The 23639-nt window shown below is 47.3% G+C and overlaps 1 protein-coding gene across 1 annotated transcript in view; it reads right to left on the bottom strand.

Annotated features, from left to right (window-relative positions):
* The window catches only part of PRKG2 (protein kinase cGMP-dependent 2), a 138936-nt gene that overhangs the window by 10375 nt on the left and 104922 nt on the right, over window positions 1-23639 (bottom strand). The window contains exon 16 of the mRNA XM_075352421.1: window positions 8630-8752. Coding sequence (XP_075208536.1) covers window positions 8630-8752 — 123 coding nt within the window. The remainder of the gene's footprint in view (window positions 1-8629; window positions 8753-23639) is intronic.

Here is a 23639-nt window from a genome sequence, read left to right as displayed (position 1 = left end):
CAGATTATCACAAGTAGAAATGTGAATTCTGTATACTTTACCATCAAAAATTCAAGACATTTAAGCCTCACCCACATGGGAAGGCCCACAAAATAACAGATTTAAGCTAGTTTCTTTTTGTTAAATTTTGCCCCTTTTGTGGTGAAGTTTGCAGGAATATATATCTGCAAAATAGACACTGTTGGCAAGTATGGTACTGTGATGGGGAACACTGTCAGTCACTGCTGGTTACAGTTGCGGCTCATGCTATACTGTGTGGAGACTGATTCCGTGCCTCCATGACTGAAAGCCGAAGGCTGCCAAGAGGAATAAACTTCATTTCCTCCCAGCAGCCGAATTTCAGTGCTGTGGCTGCAGAGTTTTAGAATGCTATTAAGCTGCAGATTAGTCCAATATTTTCAAGTTAATATTGATTTTTTTACATGATAGGTTAAATTTAAAACAGCTACAAATAATCTTGCAGCTGCAAGGTCCCATGAAAAAAGCTGCACACAATCTTGCAGCTGTGGTAGTGGGCAGTCAATTGTCAGACATAGCTGACTCTCCATAGAGCAGGCAGAGAAGGTTTACTATTGTCTCTGTCTTACCAATCGTTGTATAGACAGCCCTAAACAAACATGGTGTATATACACTGTGTGCACAATTATTGGGCAAGTATTTCCACCATATCATCATTTTGATGAAGATTTTCCAACTACAAGCTGCATAATCTGGAATGCTTACTGGATGAAGCAGATCCAGTAATGTGTATTTGTGTAATGAGGAGAATGTGGCCTAAGGATACAACATCCTTTATCAAGGTGTAACTGACTCTGAAATGTCAAAAATTGTTACAAGTCTTACAGAGGGATGGACCACTCTGGAAGTTACTAAGACATTTGATTGTAGGAGGAGATCGCGTTCACCCGCCCCCTCATTGTGTTATGCTATTTCCCTGGGTAACAAAGTCAAAGTTTTATATTACGTGCAGTGTATATATGTCATTTAATGTTATATATTGTGCTATGGATGTACTGTTGTTTGAGAAGTGCGTTTTCTGATGTAACAGAGCTGAGACCGCATTGTGCCCGGCTGCACCTAGTGTCAAGGCATGATAAAACAATGTATATAGCTATGTAATGTTTAATGTATAATGTAATGTATTAGTCAGATAATTGTTAGGCTATGTGTGCACACTGCAGTTTTGTTTCTCCAGCGAAAAACGCACCCTCTGGCAGAAAAACTTAGGTATACTAATAGATCACAGACTGAACATGAGTCAACAGTGTGACGCATCAGCAAAAAAGGCAAACACCATTCTAGGATGTATTAACAGAAGCATACAGTCTAGATCACGTGAAGTCATTATCCCCCTTTACTCCTCTTTGGTCAGGCCTCATCTGGAATACTGTGTCCAGTTCTGGGCACCACATTTTAAAAAAAGACATCAACAGACTGGAGAAAGTTCAGAGAAAAGTGACCAGAATGGTGACTGGACTGCAAACCATGTCCTATGAAGAACGGTTACAGGATTTAGGATTGTTTAGATTGCAAAAGAGAAGACTGAGAGGAGACTTAATAGCTGTCTACAAATATCTTAAAGGATGTCACACTGTAGAGGGATCAGTTTTATTCTCATTTTTACAAGGAAAGACTAGAAGCAATGGGATGAAACTGATGGGGAGGAGACACAGATTAGATATTACAAAAAACTTTTTGACAGTGAGGGTGATCAATGAGTGGAACAGGCTGCAATGAGAGGTTATGAGTTCTCCTTCAATGGAAATCTTTAAAAAGAGGTTGGACGGACATCTGTCTGGGATGATTTAGTGAATCCTACTTTGAGCAGGGGGTTGGACTAGATGACCCAGGAGGTCCATTCCAATTCTAATATTCTATGATTCTATGATCTGTGACAGAAAAAATGCATAAAAAAATGCATGCATTGTTGCTGCGTTTTGGTGCGTTTTTGCCTGCATTTTTGCCCCTGCGTTTTTTTAACATTGTCAATGGAAAAGCACAGGGGAAAACGCAGAAAAGAAGTAGCGTGCTGCTTCTTTGTTCTGCAACGAAAACTGCAGGCAAAAAAGAAGTAACGTGCGCACAGCCTTTTGGATTTCTCATAAACTTTGCTGGGGAAGGTCATACATGCAGTTTAGGACCACAAAGTTCACCCAAAACTGCACAAAAAAAGCAGCAAAAATGCAGCAAAAAAGCAGCATGTGCACAGGGCCTTAGATCAAGACATAGGTTTAAATTGATGTAGCAGCGCAAGACACTTCCTGGTATGGAGGAAGCTTAGAGTCAAGAGGGAAGGAGTAACAGATGGCCAGTGGGTTGGTTAGACAGACGGGCATGAAGAGAAGTCAGTTCTGCACAATGGTTCAGAGACTAAAGACATGGCATGAAATAAGGGCTGCTCAGTGAACCAGGAGATATCCTCATAAGGTCTGGAGCATACGACTTACCTTGGCAAGCTTAGAGAATCGAGCGACTAGAGAGCTGTTGGGGTAGAGAAGTGGACAGCAGTAATACTAGAGTGGGGGAACGGAGGCACAGAACCGGCAGTTTGCAGATGAGAGATCGAAGATAGCGGGGATAGACCAAGAGGGAATACCTCAGAGAAAACAGCAGCAGAATCGAAAGAGTGTGGCCATGTCTGTCATATCAGTGAGAAGGAAAATAAACTCTTCAAGTTATGTTTGCCAAAAGAACTCCAGTGTCAAATGATTAACTACTGAGTCTACAACGGGGACCGGCTGTGGGGTGATGGACACCACCCTGAAGAGAATAGTGAGTGTCACAGACCCTGCTCGAAGTGATCCGCACACACAGACTTTTTGTAGCAAAAGAGTACGCAGCCCCCATGACCAGGTGTCCGTATCTTCCTTCATGGACTGAAGAAACTTGTTCAAAAGTGAGCGTAGGGGTAACCCCTAGGAGAGGCTACTGTTGATCATTTAATGGCTTCTTGTATGACTACTTGGAGATATAAGAATAGAGATTACATAGTGAACCTATAATCTGCCTAAAAGCGGCTTTAATATGAATAAGTAAGAAAATGGGTTAATTTTGCCTAAGGGGTGCTTCACACACAGCGAGCTCGCTGCCGAGATCGCTGCTGAGTCACGCTTTTTGTGACGCAGCAGTGACCTCATTAGCGATCTCGCTGTGTGTGACAATGAGCAGCGATCTGGCCCCTGCTGCGAGATCGCTGCTCGTTACACACAGCCCTGGTTCGTTTTCTTCAAAGGCGCTCTCCCACTGTGACACACAGATCGCTGTGTGTGACAGCGAGAGAGCGACAAATGAAGCGAGCAGGGAGCAGGAGCCGGCGTCTGACAGCTGAGGTAAGCTTGTAACCAAGATAAACATCGGGTAACCAAGGTGGTTACCCGATATTTACCTTAGTTACCAGCCTCTGCAGCTCTCACGCTGCCAGTGCTGCCGGCTCCGGCTCTCTGCACATGTAGCTGCTGTACACATCGGGTTAATTAACCCGATGTGTACAGCAGCTAGGAGAGCAAGGAGCCAGCGCTAAGCAGTGTGCGCGGCTCCCTGCTCTCTGCACATGTAGCTGCATTACACATCGGGTTAATTAACCCGATGTGTACTGTAGCTAGGAGAGCAAGGAGCCAGCGCTCAGTGTGCGCGGCTCCCTGCACACACAGCTAAGCGGTGTGCGCTGGTAACTAATGTAAACATCGGGTAACCATACCCGATGTTTACCTTAGTTACCAGTCTCTGCAGCTTCCAGACGGCGGCTCCGTGCAAGCGCAGCGTCGCTTGCACGTCACTGCTGGCTGGGGGCTGTTCACTGGTCGCTGGAGAGATCTGCCTGTTTGACAGCTCACCAGCGACCATGTAGCGATGCAGCAGCGATCCTGACCAGGTCAGATCACTGGTCGGATCGCTGCTGCATCGCTAAGTGTGAAGGTACCCTAAGTCTCTCCAAACAGAATCTCAGCACTTATCTCTGCAATGAGGGTTTTTAAAGTGTGTCCCTTCAATCTATTTTTGTAGTTTAATAAAAGTATTGTTTAGTCTTTAGTTTAGGGGTTTAGTTGCCTGCAGGCAAATTGTGATTGATTTACCGTCCTTCATGATCATAGAACCATCAAAAGTGTTGTTTCAAGTTGTAGCCACAGTTGCAAAAATTGTGTTGAGAAAAAAAGCCACAAATTACCTGCCAGAGATTTGAGAAGAATCAGGCATGAAGTGACCAGGAAACCATTATCCTCCAGTGCTGTCATATTCCAGAACTGCAGTCTCCCTGGACAGCCCCAAAGTACTAGGTGTTCCATTCTCAGTGACATGGCCAAGGTATGGAAGGCTGAAACCTGCCCACCACTAAACAAACCGTAAGGGTATGGTCACACGAGCATATGACTCGCGCGAATGCAATGTAGGAAAATCTCTCATTGCACTCGGACCAATGTTAGTCAATGAGGCAGAGCAGTTGGTCAGCTTTTTCCTCATTTGTATTCTGAATGATAGAAAAGTCACAACATGCTGCGATTTGTTGCCGAAATTGTGAGACTCGCCAATACAAGTCAATGGGTGCGAGAAAAAAACAGACGCCACAAAGATCATACTAGTGACGTCCGTTTTTATGGATACATTTCTGTCATGTAGCACAGATCACTATAAATGGTCCTGTAAATGACTAATTGTTGCTGAGAAAAAAACGGATTGTACACGGACAGCACACTGACAGCACATTGACAGCACATGGACGGCAAGTGAGAAAAAAATCAGCCACTCGCATAGCACTCATAGTACACAGGGACTACCACACGGATAACAATCATCCGACTCCCCTGTACGAGAATAGGACCGTTTTTTTCATATGTTCGTGTGATTCCAGCCTAAGAGTAATACTTATCGCTAATGAAGCTTCCTCCTCCAGACCCAGTGGTCATGTGAACTTTGGGTGTAGGAAAGGAGCAGGAGCTGCTGCGTTCTAAAAGACCCAGTCAAGTTTGCCGTGCACCGAGGAGGTTGAATTTCCACTGTCACTAGGACTAATATACCAATCCAATAATACCAATCTGACTTACTGGGGAAATCAGGTAAAAAAAAAGTACTTAAATGCTGAAATGCCCCCTAAAATTCTTTTATGACCATATGGGGGGCACACTAAACAAAATAAGTAATAAATAAATAAATAAATGAAAAAAAAACAACAAAAATACCCAGGAAAAAATAATAAAAAGCTGCTGCCAATCCAAATCACTGTTACTAGCTCTAACCGCAATGAAAACAAAACATGTCCGATATATAAAAATAATTGCTACAAAAAGGGGAACACATTTTAAAATGTATTTCAGTGGTCTTTTAAGGTTATAAATAATAGTGAAAAACAGACAAGTATTACATTTATTTTTCCACCAATTTTGGCAAAAATAAATAAGTAAAAAACATTATAAAAATAACATAAAAACTCTGCCACATGTATCAGGAAAAAGAGGACAAAGAAGGTGGAGTTGTGGCAATGAACTGATCACCCCAGGTCTGACTTGTCTAACCCCTAGTGATCCGCTGTAATTGCTTCTGACCCGACATTTCCCCTAAAGTCGCTCCTACATGGGAACTGTATTATTACATGGCAGCCATTCAGCGATTTTTTTTGGCTGCAGTGTCGCTCTTCCTGTATAAGATGTCATGGAAATTATCCACCATTATATGGTTTTAATTATAGGCCTTGGCATCTTAGAGGGCAATTATTTGCATATAATTGTACAAATAATTGTACAAATTGCCTTCTAGCTCTGGATGACTTTCCATGGTAGAGACACATTGGCGTTCTCTCTGGTCTACATAGATAACATACTACGTTTGTCCCTCCTGTCTATTTCATCAAGCAGCTGCAGTTGCTTACTAAATATTTGTGGTCGGTGACTATGTGGCTGCCAAACACGTCCACATTGTAGACTTTCAAGTTAACACATAGCAGCCGGCCCGTTTTGTAAACCTCTCTGCGATACATCTAGTATAGTTTTCCTTTTAGATTCTGTTTCCAAATGTCGCACTCTGTAACCTTTTGGTGTTATTATTTGCACTTGAGAAGTCTTTATGGTGATTTCAATGAAATATGTTGTAAGTACAGGCCTGACTTTGACTGCAAACAGGGTCATTGAAAAGTCTCCGTAGATACAGAGTAATGTAATTTAATGTTTCGGAGTTGGTCATTGAAGGTACACTTTTTCAGATATTTTTAATTTTAGAATATAAATTCTAAATAATTAAATAATTTAATAAAGTCATTTTTATTTTTTGGGATTTTGTCCTTCGCTGACTTTCTTTGCACCAAATTCAAATGTGGCACACGCGGTTCACGAATTTGTAGAAAAATAAGAAATGCTCTTTAATTTTGTTTTTTTACTCACATGTTCCATTAAAATGACTGAAAATTGTATAATAATTTAAAGGGGAGGGACCGGAGTACATTTTAGTGCCAAATTGTGTGACTTTTTAGAAAAATTACAACTGATGAGTCAGGGGAAAACATTTTGAAACCCTATACTCCATCTACTTTCGTGAACTAAAAAACAGACAAACACATTGAAAAGTAAGTTCATAAAAGGCGCAAGTTGTAAGATAAATATGGCATAAAAAAAGGCATAAAACGCCAAAATGTTGGCAAAAAACAAGCATAAATGCAATATTGTATCAGGCCCATAGCATAGACTACAACTGGTATATTGTATAAAATCATGTCTGGGATATTCGTAAAATGATTACATTTTTACCAACAACTACCATGTTTCCCTTAGCATGATTTTACAGGATTTTTGTAGTATGCTTGAAATATAAGCTGTACTCCAAAAATAAGCCCTAGTTATAGTCAGGACCAGAATCGGACTGGCTACCAAAGGAACCTCCAGTAACACCAGTCCTGCACTGAACTCTGGAGCTCTCAGCTGAGCTCCGGAGTGCAGCCTGGACTGAGCTTGGGGTTTGCAGGACTGAACCGTGAGCGCCGAATGATTCCCCGGCGATTGCAGTTCAGTTCATGTCACAGCTGCGGACAGGCCGGACTGAACTCCGGAGCTCAGGTGACAGCTTCAGAGTTCAGCCTGGCCTGTCCACAGCTGCCATGAACTGAACAGCAATCGCTGGGGAATCAGTCGGCGCTTGCAGTTCAGTTTTACAAAAATCAGTTCAGTCCAGGCTGCACTCCGGATCTCAGGTGAGAGCTTCAAAGTTCAGTGCAGGCAACCGTGGCCAGGCCTTGTATTACTGGAGGTTCCTCCGGTAGCCAGTCCTACACTGGTCAGGACCATCAATAGGGGAAGTAAAACTGCACAATTTCTCAGGACACACTCTTTTAGGGATCCCAGCTGTTGTATTCCGAGGTTAAGATTGTTTATGGACCTTTGATGACTTCAGTCAGGTGACCAATGGTCTCTTAATTGCAGGAGTCTTAAGGCCCCGTTACACGCTATGATATATCTCATGATATGTCGTCGGGGTCACGTCGTTAATGACGCACATCCGGCATCGTTTGACATATCGTAGCGTGTGACAGCTACGAGCGACTGTGAACGAGCAAAAATACTCACCTTATCGTTGCTCGTTGACACGTTGCTCATTTTCAAAAAATCGATCATCCTTCTGTGCGCCGGTTGTTCATTGTTCCCGAGGCAGCACACATCGCTCCATGTGACACCCCAGGAACGATGAACTGCAGCTTACCTGCGGCCGCCGGCAATGCAGAAGGAAGGAGGTGGGCGGAATGTTATGTCCCGCTCATCTCCACTCCTCCGCTTCTATTGGGCGGCTGCTGTGTGACGTCGCTGTGACGCCGAACGTCCCTCCCCCTTCAGGAAGAGGATGTTCGCCGCCCACAGCGAGGTTATTCGGGAGGCAAGTACGTGTGATGGGGGGTTACCAACTTTGTGCGCCACGGGCAACAAATTGCCCGTAACGCACAAACGATGGGGACGGGTGCGATTGCATATGCGATCGCACAATAAATCGCCGCGTGTAAAGCGGCCTTAAAAGAACTGAACAGGAGACAGGCTGGTATGCAGTATTGGCATTGGAGGGATCGGAGCGCAAGCTGGGCAATCTCATAGGGCCCCCATTCTCCTAGGGGCCCCAGTGTTTATATTCTGATGATAACACTGCTTCAGGACCTTTGTGACATCACATCATGTGACTAGGTTGTCACCAAAAGGTCTCCTAATTGCAGAAATCTAAAAATGAAGAGGCAACAGGCTAGTATGTATGTGCGTGGCTAGATAGATAGATGATAGATAGATAGATAATAGATGGATAGATAGATAATAGATGGATAGATAGATAATAGATGGATGGATAGATAATAGATGGATAGATAGATAGATAGACAGACAGATAGATAGACAGTTACAGGGTTTGGAGAGTTATGTTGATGTTCCTAAATGTGATGACATGTTAAATTTGAAGAAATGTTGATCATTTTGTTAAAAAATAAATGTGGATTGCTGGTCATCTAAAAAAAATAAAATAAAACTTTCCCTGAAAATAAGCCCTAGCCTAGCGCATCTTTCAGAGCAAATATAATATAAGACCCTGGCTAATTTCCGAGGTAACACGGTGCATCCTAATATTTACCTAGAATTCTGTTGATTACCCATTTAATGTAAGATAAAATCCACGTTACCTGCACAGGCGTCGGATCAGTTCTTCAGGCCGTCTAGCTATTTTTCTATGAAATTCGACTTTCTCAATACCTTGGAGAATTAAATTGTAGATCATCATCTGGTCTGGCCCAGTAAAAGGAGGGCTGGAGAGAAATATGCCAGATATGTTATGTTACACATATTACACATGAAAAATAATCCTCCCAAAGATATATATAATAACAAAAACAGAACTGTGTTGTTAAGATCTCAACTCAGCTGCAGAAACATGTAAAGAAAACACTTTCCTCTCAGTCACCATGGAAAATGGGACTAAACAAGGAAAACTTTCAGCTAATATAACGTTTATTGTTGGACATGTGCTCACAGCTTCCCAAGAAAACTGTCATTACAATGTAGTGCAGATCTCTGGAAGAAGGAAAGAATCCAACTCTGCTCAACCAAAGACGATGCCTCCTGTGAAAGCTGTACCTACTGATATTTACAATACTGTGTAAGGCCTCTTTCACACATCCGTGAAAATCACGCATGTTTTTCATGGACGTATCAGAGGTGCGTTTTGCCCTCCGTGACCCGTGTATATGGGCTACGTGTGTTCTCCGTGTGTTATCCGTGATAACACACGGAGAACGGGAACTTTATGCTCACATGTCCCTAGCGTCACTGTCCGTGGTACTGATCTTCGGTCTCCGATCCTGCAGACTCCCTGCTGCTGCTTCCGGTCGCAGTGAAGTGAATATTCAATGAGCATGATGAGCGGTGGTCGGCAGCAAGTGACAGCAGCGGCAGAGACAGGAGGGCAGGAGAAGGTGAGTAAAGTTTTGTTTTTTTTCTCACAGACACGTCTTCTCTCTGGTGCGTGTCAAACGGAACACATCCGAGTGGTCCGTGTGTGTTATGTGTGACACGTTTGCATTCCGTGTGACACCCGTGATGCCGGAGAGAAAACGGACATGTCGGCGTGAGAAACACACGGACACACGTAAGTATGGAACAGACACACGTTGCGTGTGCAAATACTTACGTGTGTCCAAAACCATAGGAAAACCTAGGTGTACGTGTGTGTACATGTCTCCGGTACGTGAGAAAACTGCCAAACACGTACCGGAGGCACGTATGTGTGAAAGAGGCCTAAGGCTGAGTTCACATGAATGTTTAAAAAAAACCACCCTATTTTCATTCCCAAAAAATGGATGACATTTCATCTGTAAATAATCTGTATGGCATTCATTTTGCACATAAGTAGTGAATAACATTTGCAAGACCAAGTACAGTTGTCTGTGTCAATAATAGCAATGTATGTGAAAAATCTGAACCTGTATACATTGTCCTTATGGGTTATGATTTTTTTTCCAGATGGTGAATATAGGTTGTAAGAATCAGCCGCATAACTGATGATAACATCTTCCCTAATCACAGGAAACATAGACTATCAAAACGCATTCCTATTCATTTGAGTACGAAATGATCTGCAGTACAAGAGAGCAGTTACTACTAGTTGTACGCGTGGTACCCCACAGAGTGGCTGTCTCTGAGGGTTACCAGCTGTATAACGTGAAATATGTTTCATGTATATATATGCTGTGAATGTTGGAAGTTTTGCACCGTATTGTATGTGATATGCAGCACACACACCCACACACACACACACACACACACACACACACACACACACACACACACACACACACACACACACACACACACACACACACACACACACACACACACACACACACACACACACACACACACACACACACAGAATTATTCCCTTCACTAAGCTAGTAGCTAGAAAACTAGGGTGATGGGTGGAGGTTTTAGTGAACTAAGCTGCAGCAATTTGATTTGTTATTCAGAGTTCCAGCAGAGCCCAGTGGGAAAGCAGCAGACAACATGCAGGCAGGGCCACCATCAGGGCATTACAACCATGACTGGTGCATGGGGCCCGGTGTAATTATTTAGCTTTTTTAAATATTGGGCTTGGCTGGGCCCTCCTCTTCACCAGGCCCCAGTCACAGCAGTAGCAGAGGGGGTCGGCTGTGTCAGTTCAGCACTATATATGGCTAATTTGCATGCAAAGGGGCGGCAAATGCAAATTAACCATGTGCTTGACTGGACTGGAGGCAAGGTCAGTTAAGCAGAGCAGGGGTGCCAGGGCGTCATCCCGTGGCCCAGCGTGTAGCAGTGCGATAAAGTCATTACTCTGTGACCTCATTACACAACTGCATTACTGGTGGATACAGGTAAGCGCTTGGTGAGCTGAAGACAGGAGGCAGTGGGTGGTGGGGGCACGCCAACCCCAGCCCTGCCTTGCTTCAGCTAAGTGTGAGTTGGAGGGCGCACATCCAGTGGAAATGCATCATGGCTCAGAGAGGATGCCCTGCATCATGGGAGCCAGGGAGGGTGAGTAAAATGTTTGTTGTTTATTTGTGGCAGACAAATATGCCTGGTGGGGACCAGGAAGGGATATACATACCATAAGGAGGACATATATACCAGGAAGGGGTCAGAAACCAAAATAGAACATATAAACCAGAATGTGCCCAGGAGGGAGATATATATATGACACATGACAAGGGCCTCCAATGACAAATAATAATAACGCTGGAGTAGGAGTACTGTCCTTGTTTGTCTACTGCACAATGTGCATAGTGTTTACAAAAATTAATCCTCTGGCCTGAGTCAAGGATGACGCAGGAAAGAAACAGCTTTATATGGCAAGGGGTGGACGTTAACAGCAGTTGCCAAAATGAATAATTTGGGGGAATTTAGTTTGGCTTGCTTTCATCAGGGGGGATTGCAAACTGTGGAGAAATCCAGTCCTTGTTGAATTTAATGAGATTAAAGAGGGCTTTACATGCTGCGATCTCGCTAGCGAGATCGCAAGCGATCATACCCGCCCCCGTCAATTGTGCGACACGGGCAAATTGCTGCCCATCATGCACAACGTCGCTTACCCCCGTCACACGGACTTACCTGCCCTGCGACGTCGCTCTGTCCAGCGATCCGCCTCCTTTCTAAGGGGGCGGGTCGTGCAAGGTCACAGCGACGTCACACAACAGGCGGCCAATAGAAGCGGAGGGGCGGAGATGAGCGGGACGTAGCATCCCGCCCACCTCCTTCCTTCCGCATAGCCGGTGCAGGCAGGTAAGGAGATGTTCCTCGCTCCTGCGGTGTCACAGATAGCGATGTGTGCTGTCGCAGGAACGACGAACAACATCGCTAATGAGAGGTAAACTTTTTTTGTTTCAGGACGACCTCTCCACGGCAAACGATTTTGCCCTCTTTTGCGATCGTTTAGGATCGCTCTTAAGTGTTACACGCTGCGATCTCGTTAATGACGCTGGATGTGCGTCACAAACACCGTGACCCCGACGATAATTCATTAACGATATCGTAGCGTGTAAAGCCCGCTTAAGTCTATCTGCATTTTCTTTGGAGAGACGTGAACGACTATCAGTGATGATTTCCCATGCAGAACTTAAAACATGCTCTAACATCACACTAGCGGCTGTACAGTCTGTGGAAACACAGGGCTCAGTGGGTGCTCTCGTCCACTAAAACCCGCCGCCTTTAGAAAGACAGCGTGGCTCAGGGCTCATCCCAACTGAACGCCGGCCTCCTTAACCGTGGGCGTAACACTACTCAGACAACACAGGGTGAGGGAACCACAATAATTAGACTTTATTGGATCCCCAAACAATTAACGGCACATAACACATAACCAGCAAAACACACAAATGTAACAGGCAACAGAGTCTCACCCTTCCGCTGGCTCACCAGGGATTTAGAATGTCCATGCTTCACAGGTTCCAAGCTGTCTGAGGTCTGCAAAGTCTGTAACAGGTGACTGAACTGTCCCAACCTGAGTGTCCTCCTTAGGTAGTCCTGGTTTGATGTTAAAATCCTGGCAGCCGGAGTCGAAATCCCTAGGATGTGGATATGGTCTCCAACCGGGACCGGAGTCCCTAGATTGAAGCCATAAGATATCCTGATCCTCTAGTCAGCTCCAAAGAGCTTAGACTGGATCCATCAGCATCCATCAACCTTCATCAACCCTGGTGGCTGAAAGAAGTCCCTTTTATAGCCATAACCTTCCCTTAGGATAATGCGTCCTCATCGATTGGTGGGACAAGATTGCTTCTCCCATTGGATGAATTTCAAGCTGCATGGATAATGTTCATTTAAATGATGTGCATAGAAAGATTCAGTATATCTACATGGAGTCGGCAAGTCACCGACTAGACAATGGCTACTAAGGTAATCACATTAGCAATACACAACTACAATACAATGATTACTGGAAAAGTCTGGAGAGCAATAGCTAAGCAAACATGACTTAGCATACATAAGAACAATAGTCTGGCTGAATGTTAAGAAACTTTAACCCATGAGAGTCCATGTCGTCACATTCCTCCCCCTTCTTAATATTAGCCAGACATGATAGGCTTCCGATCATCCTTCTCCTCTTGACGGGAAAGCCCATCTGCATTTCCATGGTTCTTGCCTTGTTTATGGGAGATGGAAAAATTGTAAGATTGTAATGCCAGACTCCACCTGAGCAAGCGTCCGTTGTCCCCGGCAGTGCAATTTAGCCAACTCAATGGATTGTGGTCAGTGAGGACTGTGAACTCATTGCCATAGAGGTAGGGCTGCAATTTTTTCAGAGCCCAGACTATGGCCAGGCACTCTTTCTTTGGTGGCGTAAGCCCTCTCTCGGTCCAACAGTTTCCGGGAGAGGTACGTTATCGGATGTTCCTCACCGTTGTCCCCCACTTGGCTAAGTACAGCTCCTAGTCCTGTGTCTGATGCGTCTGTTTGGACGATGAACCTGCGACGGAAGTCAGGAGCAGTCAAGACTGGGCCCTGGGCCAGTCGGTCTTTCAATTGGAAGAACGCAGTTTCACATTCTGGGGTCCAGATAAGGTTACGGGCATATCTTTTGGTGGTGAGGTCAGTGAGCAGTTTTGCTATGGTACTGTAATTGGGGATAAACTTTCGATAATAGTTTGCAGTTCCTAGAAACGCGCGGACCTGTTTTTTGATTGACCGGGCGTGGCCACTGGGTAATGGCTTCTACTTTTGCAGGTTCGGGACGAATGCACCCACTTCCCACCCGATGTCCCAGGTATAGCACTTCGGCCATCCCCATTTGGCATTTGTCAGGTCGGATGGTGAGCTGGGCTTTGGCTACCCTCTGCAGCACCTGGGACACATGATGAAGATGCTCTTCCCAAGTGTCGCTGAAGATAGCGATGTCATCCAAATAGGCCTGGGCATACCCCTGACATCCCTCTAGTAAATGGTCTACCATCCTCTGGAAGGTGGCTGGGGCATTTTTCATCCCAAAAGGCATGCTGATAAACTCAAATAGGCCAAAAGGGGTTATGAAGGCTGATTTCTCTTGAGCGTCTTTTGTGAGTGGGATCTGCCAGTATCCCTTGCTCAAATCGAGGGTAGATATAAACCGAGACCCTCCTAACCTATCTAGTAGTTCATCCACCCGGGGCATGGGGAAAGCATCTGTAATCGTGACCTCATTGAGCCGTCTATAGTCCACACAGAAACGAGTACTCTTGTCCTTTTTTGGCACCAACACCACACTGGCAGCCCATGGGCTATGGGAGGGGACTATGACTCCCATATTTAACATGTCATCCACCTCGGCCTTCATCATTGTCAACACAGGAGGGGTCATCCGGTAGGCGGGTTGTCTTAGTGGGGTGGCTGCCCCTGTATTGGCATGATGCTGGAGCAGGGGGGTTCTACCAGGCTGACTGGTGAACAGGGTTTCATATGTTCCGAGTATGTCTGATATCTGTCGCTTCTGTGATGGACAAAGCTGCTCCCCTAGTGATACATCTTTTACCCCCATTTCCCTTTTGGAGTCCACTAATAGGTCTGGGATCTGGTCCAACTCTGGATCATCTAACTCTGGACAGCAAACTGCTAAATTGGTGACTTCTCGTTCCTCATAAGCTTTTAGCCTGTTGATGTGGTAGGTACGCTCACGAACACCTGCTCGATCCAGGGCCACAGTGTAGTCAGTATTGCCACATTTCTTGGTAATGGTGAATGGACCCGCCCACATGGCTTGCAGCTTGTTTTTCCGCACCGGTACTAGTACTAGGACCTTCTGTCCACAGGCAAATTCTCGGGGCCGGGCAGTGCGGTCGTAACATCGTTTTTGCCTTTCCTGAGCCACTTCTAAATTCCCATGGGCTAACGCCATGAGGTGCCTCATCCTTTCCCTAAACTTTTGAACATAGTCCAGTATGGGAACCTCTTCTGTGGGGAAGGTGCCCTCCCAACTCTCTCGTACCAGCTCTAGGGGCCCTCGTACTTTTCGGCCGTACAGCAATTCAAAGGGAGAGAACCCAGTGGAGTCCTGCGGCACCTCCCGGTAAGCAAAAAGGAGCTGCTGCAAGTTTTTCTCCCAGTCCCCCCCTCGGACTCTACATATTGGCTAATGAGCTGTTGGAGCGTTTTGTTGAAGCGCTCACACAATCCATTTGTTTCAGGATGGTAGGGGGTTGTACGCATGGGGCGGACTCCATGTTTTTCCCCCAGGGTGTGAATCAGTTCACTTTGGAACTGTGCCCCCTGGTCAGTCAATACTTCCTGTGGAAACCCTACCCGGCTAAAGATGTCCAGTAGAGCTTGAGCCACGTGCTTTTCATCTATGGAGGTTAAGGCAACGGCTTCTGGGTAACGGGTGGCAAAGTCTACCAGGGTGAGGATGAATCTTTTTCCCCTGCGGCTGGGGATGGCTAAGGGGCATACTATATCAATGGCAACTCTCTGGAACGGTTCTCCTATCAAGGGCATGGGTTGAAGTGGTGCACGGCATGGGGCTCCCCCCATACGCTGACACACTGGGCAAGAGGCTCTGTATTTTTGCACTTCTTGAGTGACCTTTGGCCAGAAAAAACTACGCAGAAGGCGGGCCCGAGTCTTTTTGGTCCCCATGTGCCCAGCCGCAGGAACATCATGAGCTAAACGCAATAGTTGGGGTCAGTATTGCTGGGGTACCACAAGCTGATGTACACGGGTCCAGGGTTTTTCTGGGCAGGATGCGGGCTTCTCCCGATATAAGAGGCCTTTTTCCCATCTATATACCTCCCCCTGATTTCCTCCCCCAGGTTGGGCGGCCGCACTACGGAAAGGTCTATGGTGGGGTCTGACAGTTGAGCTTCCCTGAACTCCTTACAATCTATCTCCCCCCAATCAATGGCCACAGTTGGGTCTGATGTACTCACATTTGTTGGCTCTGATGAGGAGGCTGAAGATTGAGGAGTTGGGTTCTCCTTCTGATGGGCTGGAAGAAAGACCTGCACCAGGATGGTGTTTGGCTTGGCTGCGGGTGATGGCGGTGACAAACTGGCTGGATAGTCCTTGTCCTAGGTCATTTCCCAAAATTACAGGGGTGGGGAGGCCGTCCATGAGCCCCACTTCAACCTCTCTTTGGTCAGTTCCCCAGTCCAACTGCACTCGTGCCAGAGGGATGTTCGAGCGCTGGCCCCCAGCAAGGGTGATGGTCACTTGGTGGCCAGGTAAATGATGTTCTGTGGGAACAATATCTGGGCTGACCAGGGTGATGGAAGATCCCGAGTCTCGAAGTCCCTGAGCCTGTATATCACCGACCTTGACCGTCTGGATGTGGGGATGGAGGTTAGCTGGTGTACGGTGTCCGGCCTGCCGTAGGGTGTTGACTGGATAAACCACTTCCTCAGCTATTGGTGTTTCTCAGGAGTAGCATTCCTCAGGTCTCGTTGGTTCATCTCGGCATATGCTGACTGGTAGACGGGTTCCAGGCATGGGGCCCCGGTTTTGTAGACACTTTTTGGCCATGTGTCCAAGGCACCCACACGTATAACAGCGCTGTGGGTTAGACAAGTCACCCACCCTGTTGGTAAGCCTTTGTCTTGTTGGGGCTTCTGTGGGGTAATGAGTTAGTCCAGCACGTGAGTCTGGGGGTCGCTTTGATCCATGGTTGAGGGACCTCCTCAGATCGGTGGGCCTATTGGGCCTCCAGCTGGGTCGGTTGGCTGTAAATTCGTCAGCCAATCGCGCTGCTTGCTCTGGGGTGTCGGGCTTCCTGTCAGCTACCCATTCTCGGATTTCTGGGTCCATCTGCTCCAGCAGCTGTTCAAGCACTATCACATCCCGGAGGGCAGCAGCGGAGTGGGCAGCCCGACCATCGAGCCAGCGATTACAGTGTCGTCGGAGTTGACTGCCAAATTCGACGTATGAGACACCCTGGCGAGACATAGTCCAGAACTTAGTGCGATGTCTCTCGGGTGTTATGGTAAAAAGGGCCAACAAAGTGTCCTTAATAATTCCGTAGTCCAAGCAGTCCTGAGGCCCAAGTGATCGGACAGCCTCCTGGGCCCGGACCGGCAAGCTTGTCCACAGGTATTTGGACCACTCATCTGTGGGCACCTGGTGCATACGCATTAGCATCTCAAAGTTTTGCAAGTGTTCATCTATCTCAGTACTGGAATCATTAAACACTGGCACATCCCTGTAGCGAAGATGACTTCCTTGGTGGTGGTCTATCCTGGAGGTAGGTGCTGATGGTGAGGGAATTGGAAATCCAAACACAAATTGCAGAACACCAGCCCTCTCTTCCCTTGAAGCTTCAGGCCCCAATGCAGTAAACAATTCCTTGACTCGGGCTGCTTGGGTTTGGTTTGTTTCCAGACTGTCACTGGATCTATGATGAGATACAGGGTTTACCTCCTCTGATACCACAACGGCAGTGTCCTCATCATCCTCTGCATCATTCTGGGCATCCCAACAGACTAATTTCCGGATCAAGTCTGACCGAGTGTCAGATCCTGTAGCATCCATTTACTGCTGCGGTCGTAACTCCTCTCTGGTCCTTGTCCCATGGCTGAGCTGGTGGGGTTGGACATGGCAGCGTCCGAAACCTGAATGCCTCCCCTATGGCCTGCTGGGTATGCTTATGTGCCTCCCTGGTTGTTGAGCCCTGGACGGTGTCCGAAAACACCAGTCCACTGCAGCTCCCCTGGGTAAACCAGGCTGAGTAGTATCCCACTGCTGCCACCAATTGTGGAAACACACGGCTCAGTGGGTGCTCTTGTCCACTAAAACCCGCCGCCTTTAGAAAGACAGCGTGGCTCAGGGCTCATCCCAACTGAACGCCGGCCTCCTTAACCGTGGGCGTAACACTACTCAGACAACACAGGGTGAGGGAACCACAATAATTAGACTTTATTGGATCCCCAAACAATTAACGGCACATAACACATAACCAGCAAAACACACAAATGTAACAGGCAACAGAGTCTCAACCTTCCGCTGGCTCACCAGGGATTTAGAATGTCCATGCTTCACAGGTTCCAAGCTGTCTGAGGTCTGCAAAGTCTGTAACAGGTGACTGAACTGTCCCAACCTGAGTGTCCTCCTTAGGTAGTCCTGGTTTGATGTTAAAATTCTGGCAGCCGGAGTCGAAATCCCTAGGCTGTGGATATGGTCTCCAACCAGGACCAGAGTCCCTAGATTGAAGCCATAAGATATCCTGATCCTCTAGTCAGCTCCAAAGAGCTTAGACTGGATCCATCAGCATCCATCAACCTTCATCAACCCTGGTGGCTTAAAGAAGTCCCTTTTATAGCCATAACCTTCCCTTAGGATACTGCGTCCTCATCGATTGGTTGGACAAGATTGCTTCTCCCATTGGATGAATTTCAAGCTGCATGGATAATGTTCATTTAAATGATGTGCATAGAAAGACTCAGTATATCTACATGGAGTCGGCAAGTCACCGACTAGACAATGGCTACTAAGGTAATCACATTAGCAATACACAACTACAATACAATGATTACTGGAAAAGTCTGGAGAGCAATAGCTAAGCAAACATGACTTAGCACACATAAGAACAATAGTCTGGCTGAATGTTAAGAAACTTTAACCCATGAGAGTCCATGTCGTCACACAGTCCAGCACCTCCAAGGGAACTGAAGCATCAGAAATGACACAGATATGGTCACTTAAGTACCCCTTAACCATGTTGTGCAACTTCCCTCTTTGACATTGTTACAGGCACAGTTAGCTCTTGCTGGTGTCCCGGTTTATTGAAAATAGCCCAGATGCGCGCATTTTCCCCCCACCTCTGTTGGACCTGGTGTTGGTGTCTCTCCCTTGGTGTTGAAAAAAGCCGGTAACTCTGTCACCTGCCTGAGGGTGATGTTTTCATTAAGTGATCTACAACGACCCTCTTGAAGGATTCCATTGGTGACTCCAAAAGGAGAGAAGGAAATTTCTCCTTGTACCGTGGGTCCAGAAAGGAGGCCAACCAGTAAAGGTTGTTGGATAAAATGTGTATCACGCAGACAGACACAGCAGCAGGATGGTTAATCTGATAATAGCCTGATCACCGCTCACTAGCTTGATGCAGTACTCAAAGTTTTCAAGAACCTCACAAATGTCAACGATCCATACCCACTGAACAGTTGTTATGTGTGGTGGCTGACTCAGTATGATGGGTATGTTGGAGCTGGTATTCAGCTACTGCCCACTGCTGCTCAGTAATCCTCACCAGCATATAGAATGTTGAGTTCCACCGCGTCAGTGGGTCGCACATGAGTCGGTGATTTGGCAAATTAAAGCATTTTTGCAACACTGTAAGACAAGCAAAAGCGGTAGAGGAAAGGCGGACATAGGCAGTAATACGGTGCACCTTCAACAGTGGGAACACTGTATCGTGGGGCAGCCGCAGCCAAGAGATCATGGAAACACTGTGTTCTCTCAAGCCTAAACGGCAACATCTCCATGGCAAGCAATTTGGCAATAAGCGAGTTTAGGTTTTGTGCCTGTGGGTGCTTGACTGGGTATTTACGCTTCCTTTCCAAGATCTCAGGTACAGACAACTGGACGCTTCCCTGGGAAAGGAAGAGGATGTGGTTGATGTTTGCTGTGTCTGTGCAATTGCACCTTTTGGGCAGGATGTATGAATGCCTGCTTCCTGGACAGCAGATTGTGAAGGACACAGGCGATATGGCAGTGGTTTGACCCGCAGACACAATTTTGGTACCCTGGTGTTCGGCCCACCTACTGGGCTGCTTGGCTGCTATGTGGTTCTGCATACTAGTGGTGCTCAGGTTGCCTTTGCCCTGGCCTCTGCTCAACTTTGTATGGCAGAAGCTACAGATTATAATGTTTTTCTCTGAAGGACTTTCAGAAAAAAAATTCCATACAGCGGCTGAAGACCCCCTTGCCCTGACTTGGCCACAGTGGGGGTGCTCTTGGGAACATTTGACCCAGTTCTCACTCTGGGCAAACCACTACCCCTTGGTGCCTATGTTGGTGCTACATATCCATCTTCCTCTGTGTTGCTGTACTGGCTATACATGTCAACGGTCCAGGTCGGATCAGTGGACTCATCATCGACCACCTCATCTTCCATTTCATCCTCCTTCACACTTGAGATTGTAGGCTGACTTGATGGCAACTGTGTCTCATCATCAGCAGCCTCCACTTCAGGAGAAAGTAAATCAGGTTCCTCAAAATGGTTTCCTTCTGGCCGTAGGTCCTCAAATACTTGCGCATCAACGCATGCCACCTCCTCACGTCCCTCTTCCATGCTCCACTGTGAGAGGCCAGAGCGAACCAATGGATACATACAAAACAGATCCTCAGGGTGGCCAAGATTGGGGTCATATGTCTCCTGTGACTGATGAAAGGGGGAGGGATGAGGACCAGGTTGAGGATTGGATGGGACAGCCTTCTGTGTATCCATAGTAGACTGTGTGGTTGTGGAAGATTGGTTGCTGCTTGACAAATTCGCAGAAACCTTGTCTGCCATCCAAGACAGAATCTACTCTCGCTCTTCTGGCTTCTACACACGTTTACGTTCCAGACCGGGAAATTTGGCAAGGTACATAGTGAATGCATCAAGCTTCTTCTGACCTGACACAGACTCAGTGCCTTGTCGCTCACCACTGACAACACCACGCCCACATTCATGTCCCTTAACAACTGCCTTTTTTGTCATTTTGGGTTTTGGTGACATATTTGCAGATGTTGATGGCCCAAGCCAAGAATGCTTTGACCCCAAAAATATTGTGGAGAAAGTATAAGTGAGTACTTTTTACCAGGCACCACAAAATGGTAAAAAGTCCTGCTTTGTATTTGTAAAAGCCACTAGTAACGTCTAAGTGTGGCCGATGTAGATGGATGGCACAAGTCAGGCTGTAAACCCCTAAGTAGTGTGGAAACAGGAATGGTGCTTTACTGTATCAAGCACCAAAAAATGGTAGAGTCCTGCTTTGTATTTGCAAAGGCCACTAGCAATGTATGAATGTGACTGACATGGACTGACGGCACTAGTCAGCCTGTGAACCCCTGACTATTGTGGAAACAGTTCCCGATTCTCTTTCTAAGGCTGGGGCCACATGGGAGTTACTGCGATCCGCTTGCATGACACCCGCCTCACGCTGGCAGTACAGCAGAGCCGAGTGTCATGCGAGTGTCCTTGCGACTGGAGTCCAATCGTGCGATTGTCGCGGGCGGAGGAGGGGACGCTGCCCTCTCCCACTGCTCGGGTCCGGCTGCTGCTGCCGCTGCTCTGTGGTGGCTCGAGCGGTGGGCCGGATCCCGGGGACTCGAGCGGCGTTCCTCGCCCGTGAGTGAAAAGGGTGGGGATTGATTGTGGGGATTGGATATTGTCCGTGACGCCACCCACGGTTGTGGTGATATTGGTGACACCACCGCTGCTCTGGACGGGGATCCCAGGAGCGATGACAGGGAGCAGCCTGGATGTTAGTTCTCCCCTCCGTGGGTAGGGAGTTGGTTGTCCCGGGGCCCGGTGATGGGGTAGGGATGGATTGCAGGCGGGTTACGGGGCCTGGTGAGGTGCAGGGTCGTGGGGGCAGCGCTGTGCCGCTGTGGTACTCAGTACTGTGGTACTCAGTCAGCCAATGATGAGGACACAGTTCTCGGTAAAACATACGACTGGATGGACGGGTCCCACAGACGGCTGCGGTGTTTCTCCTCCCGGCAGGTTGATGGTGACTGCCTTTCCCTGCACCTGTGTAACATGTACGGTTCCAATGGGTTCCCACCGGTAACCCGCTCCCCAGCTTGGATGGGTGCTGAAGGAGCCCCTTTTGCCCGCAGGCTCTGGCCCTGGGAACTTTAGCCTTGGCGGTGACTGTGTTTCCCTCTCTCGGTTGGACTGTTGCCTTCTGTCAGGACTTGGCTGCTGGGAAACCCAGGAGGTTCCCTTCGCTAACGGATTTGGCAAATTCACGGCGACTCCTAGCCTTGCCGGGGTCCGTAAGCCCCTGCCGGATGGTGCTGGCTTCTCTTTGCGTACCGGTCCGGTACTGTCGGGCCACCGCCCGTCCACGGTTCTTACGGCAAGCTCCAATAGGCCACTCCTGCAGACGGTCACCACCGTCTGCCAACCTTGCTGATCCTGCCCGGGAGTGGGTCGGTGTGTTGGTGTTGGACTTGTGACGTCCTGGCTTGTCCAGGGCGCCACACGATCGTACCTCAGCTGCGGGGGGTGGGCTGGCACTCAGGAGCGGCGGACCGGTGCTGCGGAGGAGCGGGCTGGCACGAAGGAGGAGAGGGAGGGAATTATCTCCCTCTCTCCTCTGTTGCCAGCTAATGCCATTCTTACCCTGCACTCACGGTACACCAGTGTACCGGGAGTGTAGTGCAATTTTTCTCTCGCCTCATAGACTTGAATGGGTGTGAGAGAAAGACTCTCGCATTACAATCACAGCATGCTGCGATTGTTTTCTCGGTCCGATTAGCGCTGAGAAAATAATCGCTCATGGGTGCTGACATATAGGCTAATATTGGTCCGAGTGGAATTCGATTTTTTATAGCACTCCACTCACACCGATTTTCATGCCATATGGCTTAGGCCTAATCCAGAATCTCTGTCTCCCTGCTGTGACTGTTTGGTGCTGTCATCTCTTAAAAGAGCTATTATATTCTGGTTTCTGAACAGTACTATGCAGGTAGTGACACACTCTGCTTTAAACACTGTCCCTGCTTGTAAATCTTTCCCTCTGAAAGCTACACTGACCAATGCTGCAGGCAGCCCTGAATAGGGCTTTTTGCTTTAAGAGGCCTACACTCTCTCTAGCAGCTGCACGCTTTAACCCTACGCTGATACAATGCAGACTTCGGGCCCAATGTGCGCAAAATGGTGGCGGAAGGTCTTTTATAGACCCTATGACGCTGAACGGCCAGACAATCACAGTAACGTCACAACTAACATGGCTGCGGCATTACTGTGATTGGTTAAGAAGCCCAGCATCTTTATTGGCTGCAAAGCAGGCGCCAAAATGGCTGGGCGGGACATCCAAATATAGCGAGGCGAATACACTATTACTCACAGTATAATGAAAAGCCCGAGTACTGTACTATTCTGTGAATAGCGAATAGTAACGAATACACTCGCTCATCACTAGTGTGTGTGTGTGTATATATATATATATATATATATATATATATATAATATATATATATATATATATATTCATGGTGGTGAGACTGTGGAAGGTTTGAGGGATGGAGGAGGAGCTGGGGTGAAGCCTGAGGGTCTCAAAGGGGCCCAAAGATTTTGCCAGTATGGGGCCTTGAAATTCCTAGTGGCAGCCCTGCATGCAGGGGATTATTCTCCCCATTTCCAGCAGGCTGCATGATGGGCAGACTAACCCGAGGAAAGTGGAGGACAGCATACTGACAGAAATTTGATGAGTTTATAGTCCCCTATAATAAACACAGCTTAGGTGTAATATGGACGCAGGAGGAGTACGAAGACCGAGGCCACACGGTTACTTGTGCGAATGCTCGCATGACACTCGGCAGACACTCGCAGCACAGCAGGAGCCGAGTGTCATGCGACTATAATGCGACTGTGGTCCGATCGTGTAATCTGACCACAGTTGCAGAGGGGGAGGTGACGCTGCGGAGAGGAGGGCCAGCTCTGCGGAGGAGAGGGAGGGATTTATCTCCCTACCTCCTCCGTTGCCGGCTGAT

This window comes from Anomaloglossus baeobatrachus, chromosome 1 (assembly GCF_048569485.1).
Source record: "Anomaloglossus baeobatrachus isolate aAnoBae1 chromosome 1, aAnoBae1.hap1, whole genome shotgun sequence".
Lineage (NCBI taxonomy): Eukaryota > Metazoa > Chordata > Amphibia > Anura > Aromobatidae > Anomaloglossus > Anomaloglossus baeobatrachus.
This window is presented reverse-complemented; position numbering and strand designations above follow the sequence as displayed.